At 37.3% G+C, this 16,029-nt stretch overlaps 1 protein-coding gene, 1 long non-coding RNA gene and 1 pseudogene across 5 annotated transcripts in view; 1 reads left to right on the plus strand and 2 right to left on the minus strand.

The window, feature by feature from the left end:
- Nucleotides 1–16,029, minus strand: part of LOC309653016 — a 633,104-nt gene that overhangs the window by 500,575 nt on the left and 116,500 nt on the right. The window lies entirely within an intron of this gene.
- POLA1 (DNA polymerase alpha 1, catalytic subunit) overlaps nt 1–16,029 on the plus strand; it is a 292,429-nt gene that overhangs the window by 27,671 nt on the left and 248,729 nt on the right. For 2 of the 3 annotated variants that reach the window (XM_082446929.1, XM_082446930.1), the window contains exons 14-19: nt 2,601–2,739; nt 3,476–3,630; nt 7,111–7,195; nt 11,673–11,734; nt 13,209–13,298; nt 15,232–15,348. In XM_082446929.1, the coding sequence (XP_082303055.1) occupies nt 2,601–2,739; nt 3,476–3,630; nt 7,111–7,195; nt 11,673–11,734; nt 13,209–13,298; nt 15,232–15,348 (648 nt within the window). The remainder of the gene's footprint in view (nt 1–2,600; nt 2,740–3,475; nt 3,631–7,110; nt 7,196–11,672; nt 11,735–13,208; nt 13,299–15,231; nt 15,349–16,029) is intronic. The other variant, XM_082446931.1, reaches the window with a different exon arrangement.
- Nucleotides 9–2,593, minus strand: LOC309652965 (cytochrome c pseudogene; annotated as a pseudogene). Its single transcript has one exon. The product of its transcript is annotated as a cytochrome c pseudogene (transcript).

Consider the following 16,029-nt stretch of genomic DNA (forward strand, 5'->3'; position numbering starts at 1 on the left):
AACAAAGAAAATGAATGGATTTTGCTTGAAAATGGCATTTTCCTATTTTTGAAATTTCAACTGGCTTTCAATTAGGAGTATTGGCAGGGCTCTTCAAGCTTACAGTTCATTGAAGTGAACTTATAGTCATGAATAATTAAAATGAATAAAATGAATTTAAATATGTAGACTATAGGTTATACTGCCTTTCTCTGCTTTCAAGTATGCATCTTTATATAAATAAGTTGAAATTGCACAACTGTTTGTCAAGTGGAATGAATGCCACAAGATGGAGTTGTACATCATTAGTCTGTTGAAGTGTCCCTCTGAGCAGTGGAAAGGTGAGACAAGAGCGTCAGTAGCGTCACTGTAGTGCTGCTCTTGCTCCCGTGACAGACAAGGTCACTGCTGCGGGATGTTAATTAACTGGACCTTTACCTCTCTTTACCTCTCCGTTCTAGTGTTTTGATCTCATGATGTTGGAAAAGGGAAACTTAAGAAATATCTCTGACAGTGGTGATGAAAAGTACCATGGAAGCATTTTTTTTTGTAATTGTCAAAACTTTTATTTAGAAATGAATTTGAAATAACATTTCTTGCATGCCATGTGTAAATTATTAATAAAGTTGTGATGAAATACATTGCTTATGACTTGATAATTTTAGCTGTGGATTTCTAATCTGAGGAATGTATGTAGCATTCAACTGATGCACTAGTAATTATTCCTGGTCTTAAATTGCTCTATAAGCAGCAACTGTTTCAAGCATCAACAGGAAGATGATAACCAGTATCATTATTTTTTGCTCCGATAACGTAAGAAAATTACTGAATTTATTATCGGTTTGTTTAGGCTGTATTCATCAGAGCACACATGGCAATATATATAGAACTTGAGAACACGAATATTTCTTACGAAAAGAAAAATAAAACACTGTCTCCCATAAAAAATTTTCTCCATGGAAGCATTTTGAATGAGTCCTACTCCCTTGCTTTTATTTATTTATTTTTTTGATCTGTGACTTTGTTTTTAATTCTCAAGCCTTATGTTCGGATAATTTACAAATTTGTGCTAATGATAAAGCTCCTCTACCTTAACCCTTCTGAGTTGGCAAAAGCACCATTACCCATCACACATCTACAGTAGTTCTACAGTTGTGTTTCTGAATACCTGTTTAAAAGACAATCCTGAATTATAACTTAGTCTGACTTTGTAGAGAATTCACAAGCAAGTTTCCTAACATATCTTGCCACAGTGAATTTTAAAAGCATCTGATCTTAAAGATCATTTATAAAATGTGAGAAGTACTAAATATTCTTTATTTGATGCTATACATAAACCACACTAAAATTCCTTTCGTTAAGTAAAACGCAATATTTTAGATGGAGAATTTTAATTAAATTGGCATAGTTAAGACCAAAAAGATAAAGTGGACGTTGTCAGTATATCTTCAGCCCTTGCCTTAACAGGCAAACGAACACAACTTGAAACACAGGTGAATCTTGCTGGTCTATGAGACAGTTAAGGGAGCTTCTCAATATTTAAATATATTAATATAACCAGTTACAGAAATCTAAATATAAAACCAGTCTCCTATAGGGTTTGAGAAGGCATTCACCGTATGGCTGACAAGTTTAACATTCCTTATTCAAGTTTAATCATCTCTTTAGAAGGGGAAAACAGTGATAGTACTTTTTGAACCAGAATTACTATCAAAATTCAAAAAGCTGACCATATTCATTTAGCCACAAGCCAGTCTTATTTAAATCAGGACAGAAATATTACCTCAGCCATTCATGATCTGAATTCTAGTGTATGAGATCAATTTAAATATGGTACACATAAAAAGTCATGAGACATTTGTTTCATAATAAATAAGGCAGTGGCCAACGATTACGCATTAGTAGCTTTTTTGAGATAAGCTATCAAGTCTGCCCTTTCTCCCTTCTTCTTAATGCCAGCGAAGAACATTTTTGTTCCAGGGATGTACTTCTTGGGATTCTCCAAATACTCCCATCAGCGTCTCCTCTCCCCAGGTGATGCCTTTGTTCTTGTTGGCATCTGTGTAAGAGAATCTGAAAGTCTGAGCTGTCTTTCACCCAAACAGGCCATGGAGATTTGGCCCAGTCTTGTGCTTGCCTCCCTTTTCCAGAGTATGGCACTGGGCACACTTCTGAACAAAAATCTTCTTGCCCTTCTCAACATCACCCATTTTTAAATCGTTCTTTCTCCGTGCACGACTAAGAGGTTCCCACTCGCAAGCCGAACGTCCCGCTCTCTCGCTTTCATTCTTCTAAAGGAGTTGTACTTATTTGGCTATTCTTTATCAGTAAGGCATGTACAGCTCTGGACAGAAATCCTCTTTTGCGGGAGCTTCTTGGCCCATTTTTCTTCTAATGGATGTCATCAAGATGCATTATTTTGTCATTGTGAGTTGTTTTTGTTTCCTACTGTGAATTGTTATGGATTTCATTTGTGGCAAATTACATTTCATATATATCAAAGGGGTTTCTTCTGGTGGTTCATAGAGAGACTTTTGTTTATTTCAAATATAGACTTTGGAAAATGTGAAGTAATAGTTTTAACCAAAAAAAGATTTTTTTTTCTTCTTTGCCTTTTTCAGGCTGAAATGCCCCAGCTTCCTCAGGATTTGAAAGGAGAAACTTTTTCTCATGTATTTGGGACCAACACATCCAGCTTGGAACTGTTCTTGATGAACAGAAAGATCAAAGGACCTTGTTGGCTCGAAGTAAAAAATCCACGTAAGGGAAAATTTACTTTCAGAATGCTAAGTAAATTGCTGTTAGATGCGGTTTCTAGAAGTTAAAGAACTGGACTCAATTTCAGTGCGACCACTTCCTTTTTAGTGTTTGTTTCTTTAAGGTTTTCCTTGAGTGAGTATAGGAAGTATGTTTGAAATCACTCTTTCACCGTGGTGCTTAGCACTTTAGTGGGAGGGAGGCTTTAGTTAGCCTACTCGGGCATTTGGGTGCATCCTTCATTGTGTTGCTGTCAGCGTGGACTTCCGACCTGGCTGATGTGGCTCAGCTGTCCTACATAGTGAACTGCTGACTTCTGAAGGAGCAAAACATCACTGCCCGGTGTGGATAATGCATGTATGGTCTCTTACCTGATGTTTTTCAATACTTGCATTTGTGATACTCTGTTTTGTTTTCATGAATCTCTTAAAACTGTTTTTCTTTGACTCCTCTAAGGCAGTGCTGTGGCTTTTGCAAACCTATTTTGGGTCTTGGATTTTTTGGAAAGTCAGATGAAAGCTGTGGACTTTTTTCCCAGGAAAATGAACATATGTTTACACACACGAAGATTTGCATACAATCCAATAACGTGGTTTATTTTTAGTTAGATGTTATAATAAGACATTCTTAGTAGAAGGTAGGATTGAAGACCATCTCGGTTAATCACAGATATCTTAATTATAGTAACTTTTCTTTTGCAGCAAATAGCTATTGATCTTTTGTTTCTTTTCTTTTTCAGAGCTCTTGAATCAGCCAATCAGTTGGTGTAAAGTTGAGGCAGTGGCCTTGAAACCGCACCTGGTGAATGTAATTAAGGATGTTGGTCCTCCTCCACTTGTGGTCATGTCTTTGAGCATGAAGACAATGCAGAATGCAAAGACACATGAAAATGAGGTAAAGAAATAGGACAGATTTTGTACCTATGCCAGAGGTGCGATACTTCTTGCACTTGTACAGCTTTTCTGTAAGGGAAGGTTGTTCGTTTTGGAAGGGAAAGAATACTAATTCACTACCAAACTCCATTTTGAAGAATGAATTGAATTTGTCTGGTGTTGGAGGTTTTTTTTTTTAAAAGACTTAAATTGCTGGACTTCTTGTTTTTAAAATTTTTTTATTTTGGAGAACTTCAAATGGACATAGAATAATATAATGAACTCCTATATACCCATCACTCATATTCACCATTTAGCAAGATTTTGTCACACTTGTTTATCGCCCCCCTTCTTTTTTTTTCCTCCTGAAGTATTTTAAAGCTAATCTCAGACATTGTATCATTTTACCCCTGTATACTTTGGTATGCATCTCTCAAAACATGCACACTTTCTTATAGAATACCATTATCACCCCTATTAACATTAACAGTGATTCCTTGATACCAGCTAAAATACCTAGTCCATAGTCACATGACTCTATTTCTCAGAAATGTCTTTTAACAGTTGATTTATTTGAGTCAGGATTTATACAAGATCCACAGACGGTGTTTAATTTTTGTATCTTGAATCCCTTTTAAATGTGAGCAGCTCCCTCCCACCTCCTCCAGCTTTTTCAGTGACATTGACTTATTGAGGAATCACTGTTGGTGGTCTCGAGGAATGACCCATTTTCTGTATTTGTTTGCTTCCTTGTATCATTGGATTTCTTCCTGTATACCAGGGGTTGGCAAACTGTGGCCTGTGGGCACATCTAGCCCATCACCTGTTTCTGTAAATAAAGTTCACTGGAAGACAGCATGTCTGTTTGTTCACATATTATCTACAGCTGCTTTTGTACCACGGCAGCAAAGTTAGTAGTCATGACAGAGACCCTGTGACCTGAAAGGCTAAAATATTTACTTTTTGGCCCTTTACAGAAAAAAGTATCCACCCCTGCTCATTAGCACTGCCGAATTGATTACGTTCAGGTTTAACTTTTTTTTGCCAAAATACTGTGTAGGTGGTACAGTGTATTTCATATTGGGTCGTATCAGTAGGCACGTAATGTCTGGTTAAACCACTATTAGTGGGGCTATGATTGATTAGTAGGTTCAAGTTTTTTAACCTTGGCACTACTGATGTTTGGGCTGAATGAACTTGTTGTGGGAGCTGTCCTGTGCATTGTGGGATGTTTAACAGTATCCCTGGCCTCCACCCAATGCCAAATATCACCCCTATCGCCTAGTTCTGACAACCAGAAATGCCTGCAGACATCTCCAAATGTCCCCTGGGGACTGCGGGCAAAATTGTTCCCAGTTGAGAACCACTGATCTAATTTTTGCCTAAATTAGATATTTCATTAGGAGTTGTAAAATGGTCTTCTAATTCCGTCGTCCTTTCCATGTTTAAAGTTAAGCATGTGAAATATTAGAATGATTATTAGTTAAATTTTTCTATAAAATTAACTCTTCCTCATTAACCAGTACTATTTGGTTATGCTGCAGTACTTCATATAGGAAAGAAGAGATAAATGTGTACTTCTTTCTCTTTCGCTGCCAGTTTTCTGAGTAGGAAGTTGGGGACCTACATTATGTGCACTGTTGACATAGATTTGTTTATTTTTCTTGTTACTTATCTTTGCTTCCTCTTTTATGGACTATCATTATAAACTCATGGGGTTTATAGATACTTAGTATATTTCAATCTATTGCAATCATTAATTATTCTTGTTATTTTTGCTGCTTAAATTGTCTCTCTTTGGTCGATGGGAGCTTCTTTGTGTTTGCTTCTAAATCCTTTGACATTGATGGGGATCTTTTTTAACAGCCTTTTGGCAATTTTTTTTTTGTATGTGATTTGATCTTTTAATAATAGTTGATATAGTAGATATTTAATAGTTAAGTGTTCGGGGAAATTTTAATTAGTTAAAAAAAATCCTTCCAGCACCCAGAGTGAGGTTTCTAAATACCATTTCCCCAGAAAGGAAATAGGGTTTTGTGAAGAAATAGCTGATTTGGGGCAGGAAATGTCCAGGATAAGCCTGGAACTTCTTGTTATACTAGAAAGCAAGGACGATATTAAAATCTACTGAAGATATGTCAGAAGGACTCAAGAGTAAACTTGAAGAGTTTCCTACACCAAAGATGGGACAATTTGAGCATGTATAACTGCAACAGATTGAAACATACGACTTCATAATGATGCTGTAAACACAGCACCGCATTGCTCACCTGTGAAGAAAGCTAGGGAACTAACTCATTATTTTGAAAACTGGTAAATAAAGAGATTGAATCAAGCATTTATCTTGACTTTTTTGAACATATATTGTGTCTCAGGTAACCAAATAATCGATGAGGGGAGGTTTGTCTTCATAGAAGGTTTCCAGCTAATAAATAAATAAAATAAAGGAAAAATTGAATGTGACCACTTTGCAACCTCTAATGAGATAATGGATCTAGGCAGTGATTTTCAGAGGCTGCTAGTATCACTAGAGTAGAGATAACCAGACCTGATGTGATAACCAGTGATCAGTAGCACCTCCAAAGAATTCTTGCCAAAAAATCTGATTTTTATCAAGCCTTCAGATCTACATATGAATATACAGGCAGTACAGAAACAGAGGAACATGTTAAATGACATTATTGGGATACAAGCAGCAGAGTCTATACTGGGGGGGCACTCTACGGGGCAAAACCACCCAGTTTCTTCAACAAATAAATTGCAAGAAATAATAGACGGGGAGGAGTTGTACTTAGTTTAACGTATGAACCAGTTGCAAAGTACGGACTTATTTGGTAAATAAAATTGAGATAGTTGGGAAAACATGAGAATTTGAATCCTGCCTGGATGTTTAATGATTTTAAGGAAACACTGTTAATTGAATTAGCTGAGATGATTGTACTGCATTTTAAAAACTTTTCATCTTTTAAAGTAATGGCTCTCAATTTGGTGAGATTTTAACCCTCAAGGGGTTTTTGGCCATGTCTGGAGACATTTTTGGTGTCACAACTTGGAGACTAGGGAGTGGGGAGCGGTGCTGTTGGCAGCCAGGGATGCTGCTAAACGTCCCACAATGCACAGGGCAGCACCACAACAAAGAATTATTCGGCCTAAAATGTCCATAGCGCCAAGGTTGAGAAACCTTGGTTAGGGATACCTGCTGACATATTTCTGGATAAAGTGATAGGTATGCGTTTTGCTTCAAAATAATGTGGGGTAGGGCTGTTGATGAGTTGATGATTGAAGCTGGGTGATCGGTGTATGAGAGCTGATTTTATTATTCTATTTTTATTCATTTTTATTTGATTTTATTTATTCTATTTTTTATTTGTTTAAATACTTCGTAATAAAAAGTTAACGTATTCTTACGGATTAAAATCTGTATCTTTTTCTGTTCTCGCTGGTTGTGGTGAGAATGCAGACTGCATAGTAGGTATCTGATTTTCTTCTCCTTTCTTGGCAGATTATTGCTGTGGCAGCGTTGGTGCATCACAGCTTCGCACTAGATAAAGCACCCCCACGGCCTCCCTTTCACTCACACTTCTGTGGTATGTATTTTTTTAGCTGGTTTATTAATGGCTTAATTTTTATTTTTCTTGTTTTTTCTCCAGCTGTTGGATCAGTAACTTAAAAAAAATGTTTTTAAGATACTTAGTGCATGTTGTTAAAGAAGGTTTTTTTAATTGAAGTATAGTTGATTTATAATACTGTGTTAGTTTCAGGTGTACAGCAAAGTATTCGGTTATATATAATATATATCTATTTTCAGATTCTTTTCCACTATAGGTTATTACAGGATATTGACTCTAGTTCCCTGTGCTCTACAGTAGGTCCTTGTTGCTAATCTGTTTCATGTATAGTAGTTTGTATCTGTTAATCCCATCCTCCTAATTTATCATACCCCCCCACCACCGCCCATCTCCTTTAGTAACCATAAATTTGTTTTCTATATCTGTGAGTCTGTTTTGTATATAGACTCATTTGTGTTATTTTTTAGATTCCACATATAAGTGGTAGCATATAATATTTGTCTTCCTCTGACTTATTTCACGTTGTATGATATTCTCTAGGTCCATTTATGTTGCTGCAAATGGCAATATTTCATTCCTTTTTATGGCTGAGTAACATTCCATTTGTGTGTGTGTGTGTATACACCCACACACCACATCTTCTTAAACCAGTTGTCTATCAGTGGGCCCTTGGGTTGTTTCTATGTCTTGGCTATCGTAAACGGTGCTGCTATGAACATTGGGATATGTGTATCTTTTCGAATTAGAGTTTTCGTCTTTTCTGGGTATATGCCCAGGAGTGGGATTGCTGGGTCATATGGTAGTTCTATTTTTAGGTTTTTAAGGAACCTCCATACTTTTCTCCATAGTGGCTGTACCAATTTACATTCCCACCAACAGTGCAGGAGGATTCCCTTTTCTCCACACCCTCTCCAGCATTTATTGTTTGTAGATTTTTTGACGACGGCCATTCTGACCGGTGTGAGGTGATAGCTCATTGTAGTTTTGATTTGCATTTCTCTAATGATTAGTAATGTTGAGCATCCTTTCATGTGTTTGTTGGCCATCTGTATATCTTCTTTGGAGAAATGTCTATTTAGGTCTTCTGCCCATTTTTGGATTGGGTTGTTTGTTTTTTTGATATTGAGCTGCATGAGCTGCTTGTAAATTTTGGAGATTAAACCTTTGCCAGTTGCTTCATTTGCAAATATTTTCTCCCATTCTGAGGGTTGTCTTTTCATCTTGTTTATGGTTTCCTTTGCTGTGCAAAAGCTTTTAGGTTTGAGTAGGTCCCATTTGTTTATTTTTGTTTTTATTTGCTAAAGAAGTTTTTTTTGGTCAGTTGTAGACCCTAAGTTTTATTGGACTGGTTGCTCCTATTCAGCTGTTTAATTTTTTTCTAGGAGCAGAAGTCGGGAGGCAGTTTGATATCTTTTTCTCTGTTCCAGTGGTTACTCTATTGTGGTAGAGTAGTTTTTTTCTGGGTCAAAATTATGCTGTAACTATTTTCTTTTCGTGATGTCACCCTAAAAGCCTGTTATAGAAGCCTGGCCAAAGTTTTCTGTGTGATGAGGCAAGATGCCAAGGAATAAATAAATGTTTACCTATTTGGGAGGAGTTATGGTAATATCATGTTGGCGTTGGGTTGTGCTATGCATACAATTCTGTGGGTGAAACTATTCCACAGAATTCTGCGTGCCATGAGGCAGTCTCCACCGCGGATTCTGACGTATTGCATGTTGAGAACTTGGCCAGTTAAATAATCATTTTTTTGTAAAAAATAAAATAAGGGCACAACACTATTGATGTGTTATGCTTCCTGGGTTCTTTTCCAGCCCAGAACCAGAGATTAACTGGAGCAGCATCTCCTGTCAGGTTTCTTGGATACTAGGAGAGTGGGACAAGGGAAGCAATCAGAGAAGGGAGGGTGGGTGGTGTGTTATTTTTGTGAAGTTTTACCCTTTAAGTTGGGTTGAATACATAGAACAAAGTGATGTTGAGAATAGTTTGGAAAATATGTGGAAGAGAGAGTCATTAGCTCATTTCAACATTTACCTCCTCTGAGTATGTCACTGTATGAACAGCTGCTGTGAATGACAAGGAGTTGAGAGTGTAGTGGGGGAAGCTTTGGTCATCTTTACTATCCTAACTTTGAGAAGTTTGGACTGAGTTCCTCCATTGTATGCTGGTTGAGGTTTTGGTGGTGGTGGTGATTTCCTTTGGGAAAGACTTAAATATCTTCCATTCTGACTTAGATGGATAGCAAATGTTTCATCAAAGCAACTTTAACAATTGTAGGAACTTAGGGTTCTGTACTTGGGTATTCTTCTTTTTCTTAGATTTAATCTTCTAAACTTTTAAAAAATTGAGGTATAATTGACATGTAACATTGTATGACTTTCAGGTATACAACATAATGATGCCATATTTGTATATGTAGCAAAATGATCACCACAATAAGTCTAGTTAACATCCATCACCATAGTTACAAACTTTTCTTTTCTTGTGATGAGAAGTTTTAAGATATTCTCTCTTAGCAACTTTCAAATATGCAGTACAGGGTTATTAACTGTAGTCACCATGCTGTACATTACATACCCAAGGCTTATTTGTTTTATAACTAGAAGTTTGTACCTTTTTACCCCCTTCACCCATTTCGTGCACCGCCCCCGCAATCACCGTCTGTTGTCTGTATCTGTGAGCTCATTTTTTTCATTTTCTTTTCTGTTTTTTTTATTCCACATGTAAGTGAGATCATACTGTATTTGTCTTTCTCTGCCTTATTTCTCTTAGCATAATGCCCTCTAGATCCATCTTTGTTATCGCAAATGGCGAGTTACTGTTTTCGAGTTACTGTTTTCATTTTCTTCAGATAAATACCCAGAAATGGAATTGCTGGATTATATGGTTCTATTTTTAAGTTTTTGAGGAAATTCCATGACTGTTCCATGACTGTACCAGTTTACATTCTCACCAACTGTGCTCAAGGTTTCCCTTTTCTCTCCATCCTCTCCAACCAACACTTTTTATCTCTTCTCTTTTTGATAATAACCATTCTAGCAGGTGTGGGTAATATCTCATTGTGGTTTTGCATTTCTCTGATGATTTGTGATGTTCAGTATCCTTTCCTGTACCTGGTGGCCTTCTGTATGTCTTTAGAAAAATGTCTATTCAGCTCCTCTGCCCATTTTTTAATCAGGTTGTTTGTTTTTATTGTATGAATTAAAAATATATATATATGTTGGATATTAATGCTTTATCAGATATATGGTTTGCAAATATTTTCTCCCATTCAGTAGGTTGCCTTTTCATTTTGTTGATGGTTTCCTTTGCTGTGCAGAACTTTATACTTTGGTGTAGTCCCACTTGTTTATTTTTGCTTTTGATGCCTTTGGTTTTGGCGTCAAATCCAAAAAGTCATTGCCAAGACTGATGTCAAGGAGCTTACTGCCTATGTCTTCTTCTAGGAGTTGTTTTTCTTTTTTTTCTTTTTCTTGGGGGGCAGGGGGCGTGCCATACGGCATGCAGGATCTTAGTTCCTGACCAGGGATTGGACCCGTGCCCCCTGCACTGAGAGCATGGAGTCTTAACCACTGGACCACCGGGAAGTCCCTCTTCTAGGAGTTTTATGGTTTCTGATCTTATGTTCAGGTTTTTTTTTTTAAATAAATTTATTTTTATTTATTTATTTATCGTTGGCTGTGTTGGGTCTTCGTTGCTGCGTGCGGGCTTTCTCTAGTTGCGGCGAGCGGGGGCTACTCTTCGTTGCGGTGCACGCACTTCTCATTGCGGTGGCTTCTCTTGTTGCAGAGCATGGGCTCTAGGCGTGCGGCTTCAGTAGTTGTGGCATGTGGGCTCAGTAGTTGTGGCTCACGGACTCTAGAGCACAGGCTCAGTAGTTGTGGCACATGGGCTTTGTTGCTCTGCGGCATGTGGGATCTTCCCGGACCAGGGCTCGAACCCGTGTCCCCTGCGTTGGCAGGCATGTTCTTAACCACTGCGCCACCAGTATGTTCAAGTTTTTAATCCATCTTGAGTTAGTTTTTTGTGTATGGTGTAAGATAATGGTCCAGTTTTATTCTTCTGCATGTGGTTGTCCAGTTTTCCCAACGTCATTTTTTGTAGAGACTCTCCTTTCTCCATTGTATATTCTTGGTTCCTTTGTCATAAATTAATCGACCATGTTATGTATGGGTTTATTTCTGGGCTCTCTGTATGTCTGTTTTTATGCCAACATCATACCGTTTTGATTACTGTAGCTTTGTAATATAGTTTGAAATCAGGGAGTGTGATGCCTCCTGCTTTGTTCTTCTTTTTCAAGATTGCCCTGGCTCTTCAGGGTCTTTTGTGGTTCCATGTGAATTTTAGGATATGTAGTTTGTTTTGGCAACTATTTAGAGATCAAGGGGAATTTATTTATATTTAAGATGGTTTCCATTCAGAAACTTGCAGTGTATGTGTACTTGAAATTGGACTAAGATGGGTGTTGGAATCTTTATTTTCTTCCTTTTTACAGTTGTGTCTAAACCAAAGGATTGTATTTTTCCATATGATTTTAAAGAAGGCATTAAGGAAAAGGTAAAGAACTCACTGTTTATTCCTTTTAAATATGAAATATGTATTTGTTTAAAAAGAGAAAAGGAGAATGCTGTGGATTAGTAGAAATACGCTATTTTATATGTTAATTTATTAGATCTATTCTTGTTAGATTGGACTGTGGCATTAACCCATTAAAAATGTATTAGAAGTTTAAAACTAGAAACGTTATTTAACAATGTTTAAATGTTTCACCACCTGGAAATAATGGGACTCGACACTTTATTAATAGATGGGTGGTCTCAAACCCTCCTTCAGATAACTTAATTGGAAGCTTTTCCAAAATTGCATGATCACATGATTACTGTTTTGGGAAAGTACTGGCTAAAGCCCACCCCACCCCCACCCCGCTAACTTGAAGGAAGTCTAGAGAAGTTGAGAATGCTGTGGATATTAAAGGTGACATATATTGGGAAGGTTGATGAGGGCTGGCTATAATTGATCAGTGATCTCTAAACTCCCAGTATACTCCATGAAGAAGTTTTCACGAGTCCTTAATAAAAATGGGGGCGGGGAGTAGTATAATGTGAGTTTTTCATAAAAGTAAACGTATTTATTATGAAGAATTTTATTTTTTGGAGAGTATGTTTTTTCTTTTATGAAATGCCTGGGTTGGTAAATGTGTAGGTTTAAAAAATTTTTTTAATGTCTTCACTTGCCAAAATTAAAAGTTAGCAACCTTATCAGGTTTCACTTACTTTAAGTTGGTTTGAGAAGTCCAGTAGTCTGGGGGTACTATTGGATCAGGCTATTATTTGTGAAGTTCCCTGAATTAGTAAGTAAAATGACCTTGGAAAATTCCATTAGAGTCAAACTGATATTTTTTAAACCTGAGCTAGTTGTAGAAAACATAGCCATTAACTTCATTTTAAGAGTCTTAATAAGAGTGGATCTTTTGAATACCTGATTTATATTGAGTAATCCAAGTGGACGCCTTTTGTGTGTACATAGATTAGGTTTTATTTAAGACACTTAACTTAATTCTTACATGTATGTTTGTTTTTAGTCTAGTTTCTTATTTATGGGTTTTTACAACACTATTTGGGATTAGTTTATACAGTCCTTGGGACCTCTTTATTTGTTAAATACATAAACAACAAAGTCTACCAGGGATTATATAGGAAAGTAAGTAATGTTTTTGATAGGTACTCTGATTCAGATGCTATAAAATGTGTCCAGATACACAAGCGTGTCCCTATGGAGGGACATTTCTGCACTCGATAGTGCTCAGCGCTTAAAATTTTACTTCATTCACATGCTTATTACTTGAATGAGCTCCTCAGAGATTTTGTGCAACTATTACTGTGAAATCTAGAATCAGGAATTTCATTGCTGCATTTAATTTTGAAATGGATGGTTTCTTTTAACCCTAAGAAATCTTATCCTGCTTGAACAAGGAGCCAAGGTGTAGTAGTTGAGAGTAAAGATAAGTGACTGGTATGTTTTTATCTAACAGAATGTGAAGGTTGAGGTTGCTGCAACAGAAAGAACACTGCTAGGTTTTTTCCTTGCAAAAATTCACAAAATTGATCCTGATATCATTGTGGTGAGTAGATGTTTGACCATGTTGTGGGGAAGATCTTCATTCCATAGTTCTTTTCAGTGTGACTTGACTGGTACTTTTTGAGCAGTGGAGAATCTTTTCAGAGTGAAGTAACCCTGTGGACTGGTGGGAATTGCTATACTTTCTCCTAACAGAAAGGAGAAAAAACCCCAACCTACTACAAGATACTTTTTTTTCCCCTCTAATAGAAAAGCAACTCATGAATTACTGTTGAAGTTTAGGATACTCCTGTTATTTACAGTTAGAGAGCAGCCCAGAAGTAAGTCAACTCATGTCAACTGTTAATAGCTCTAAAATTTTGGCTTAGTGGCCCAGCAGTATAATGTCACAGGAGTGAATTCCCTTGGTTTGGTGCGTATCCCCAAAGCGCAAGTATTTTAATTTTATGAACTCAGTGGATCTCTGACATATTCCTTTGGAAGCTCCTGGCTAGGAGTCTTTTTTTCTCTTGATGACTGAATATGCTCCTACTAAATAGTAAGAGGTAATAATTCATTGAGTTGTCTTTGCCACAGTTCTGAAGAGTCCTAAAGCAACATTTTGCTTTGTGTTTCCTCTAGCCTTCCTTAGTTTGTAGACTCCTATCAAGGAGTTCTTCCTTTTGTCTTTTTTCTGGGTTAACGGACCAATCAAATTATTTTGTGCTTTTGGGTTTTTTGGAGGGAAGTAGCATATAAATACCTATATTTTAAGTGTAATATCGGTAATTTGGTTACATTGAAGCCTTGTGAAAAATGTTTGCCGTATATTTCTGTGTTTGTTTTTGCCCTTGGACACCTCTCTGGAAGATGGTGTAGCCAAAGTACTGAGAGCCTGTAGGTTGTTACCAGTGTCTCTGCACCCACTTCCCTTACAGTATTTCAGGAGCCATCTTGAAAGTGCTGGGAAGATTCTATCCACAGTGCCCTCCTGTGGTGCTCTGGCTCAGCACCAGGCCCTCACCCAATCTCCACTAGTAGTCTCTCTCTTGGACCCCAAGGAGATATCTTGGAGTCTAGGGTAGCTGGCCTGCTCTAGGGTGTAAGAGCCAAGACTTTGTGAGAAATCCAAACGGAAATAAGAGAGAATCCTGACATGGGTTTGAGTCCCTAATCCCAGGCATGATAATTTGGAAATGAGACTTCCTCATGTCCTTTGGGTCTCTTAGTTTAATAGACAAACTTGCCATAAATATATAGTGGTATATATTTTTAATTAAAATTAGTGACAAGTAAATCTGTTTATTAATTTATTTTAAACTTCATCTAGTTTAACTTACTAGAATAAACATAATTCACATGATGGGAATTATCATTACAGACACGGAAAATTTGGTAATATTTTTGAGATTTTTTTACTCGGGATAGTTTTGTTTCCATGTTTTTAGCAAATTTCTTATTTGAAGTATGGAGTGATAGTATATGTTTATTTAGTTGCACATTGATTAAGAGTCTAAATCATTAGTGTTTGAACTCAGTTCTTTAGGAAGAAACTAGATGCACTTCCTCCGTTTTCTAAGAAGTCTATGTAAACTGTCACGCAACATAGCTGGGTTCTTGGTTTTTTAAGGAAGTAAGATGAAATTGTTTGAATACAGCTTTTACTGATCACCTAAAAAGTATGGGACATTAAAATTTGCATGAGACTGTGAAGCATGAGTTGCAAATTAAAAGACATCATATGAACTTTGCATCAATTAGGATAAAATAAAGTTTATTCCAGCAATCTGCTTAGCAGCCTTGTTAATGTCAAGGCTAATGAATGCTGCTGATGAATAAATTCCTGAAGAAGAAAGGACCCCAATCGGAGGTAAGCTCATGATGCCTTCAATTAGAGACCAGAAAAAGAAAGGGCAAAGAAATTCTATGCATATGAAGATAAATCCTCTAATTTGCGTTTCTTATAATGTTATTGGCTGCCTTCTTTTTCTGACTAGGGTCATAATATTTATGGGTTTGAACTGGAAGTGCTACTGCAGAGAATTAATGTGTGCAAAGTTCCTTACTGGTCCAAGATAGGTCGGCTGAAGCGATCCAACATGCCAAAGCTTGGGGTAATAATAATTTTCAAAATCTTAACTTCTCTGTTTGGCTTCTTTATATGAAGTAGCTACCAGGGGGTACCCTGTGCTTCTTTGACTAGGAATCTGTTGCCTTATGATAGGACATTTTAACTTTGGCACTAAACACCTTTTCCTTTCAATTCAGCATTTTATTGGTAAAAACCACTGGTAGTTTTAAAAATCAGCTCTTAGAATCTAGAGACAGCACATGTTTGTTAGCTCCACTTGGGCATCCCTAAGAGCAGAGTTGCGGGTTCTCGTTAAGGAAGGAGATGGGAAGGAGGAACGGGGGTTGGGGGAGGGGAGCAGACACAGAGTATGTAAGAAGGCAACGGGCAGCATGCCTTCTGTGTTCATTCTCTCTCACAGCAGCTCCAGGTTTATTGCACATTCTCACAGGGGTGGCAGAACTTGTTCAAGATCTTAGAGCTAGTAAAGGGAAGAACTAAAATTTTGAACCCAGGCCCCGTCTGACTCTTGTAAAGCTTGTCACTTCTCATTCTACCTGCTTGCTTCACTGAAGGGAGGTTGAGGTGGTTTTGGATGAAGCACCTTCATTTCCTAAACCTGACAGTGCTCAGCGCTTGAAATCTTATTTTAGTTGAAGCCTATCAGTAAAACGGCATGCTGCCTCATCAGAGAACTTAGGACTCTGTACCTTTATAATGCTCT

This window comes from Balaenoptera physalus, assembly GCF_965194825.1.
Source record: "Balaenoptera physalus genome assembly, chromosome: X".
NCBI lineage: Eukaryota > Metazoa > Chordata > Mammalia > Artiodactyla > Balaenopteridae > Balaenoptera > Balaenoptera physalus.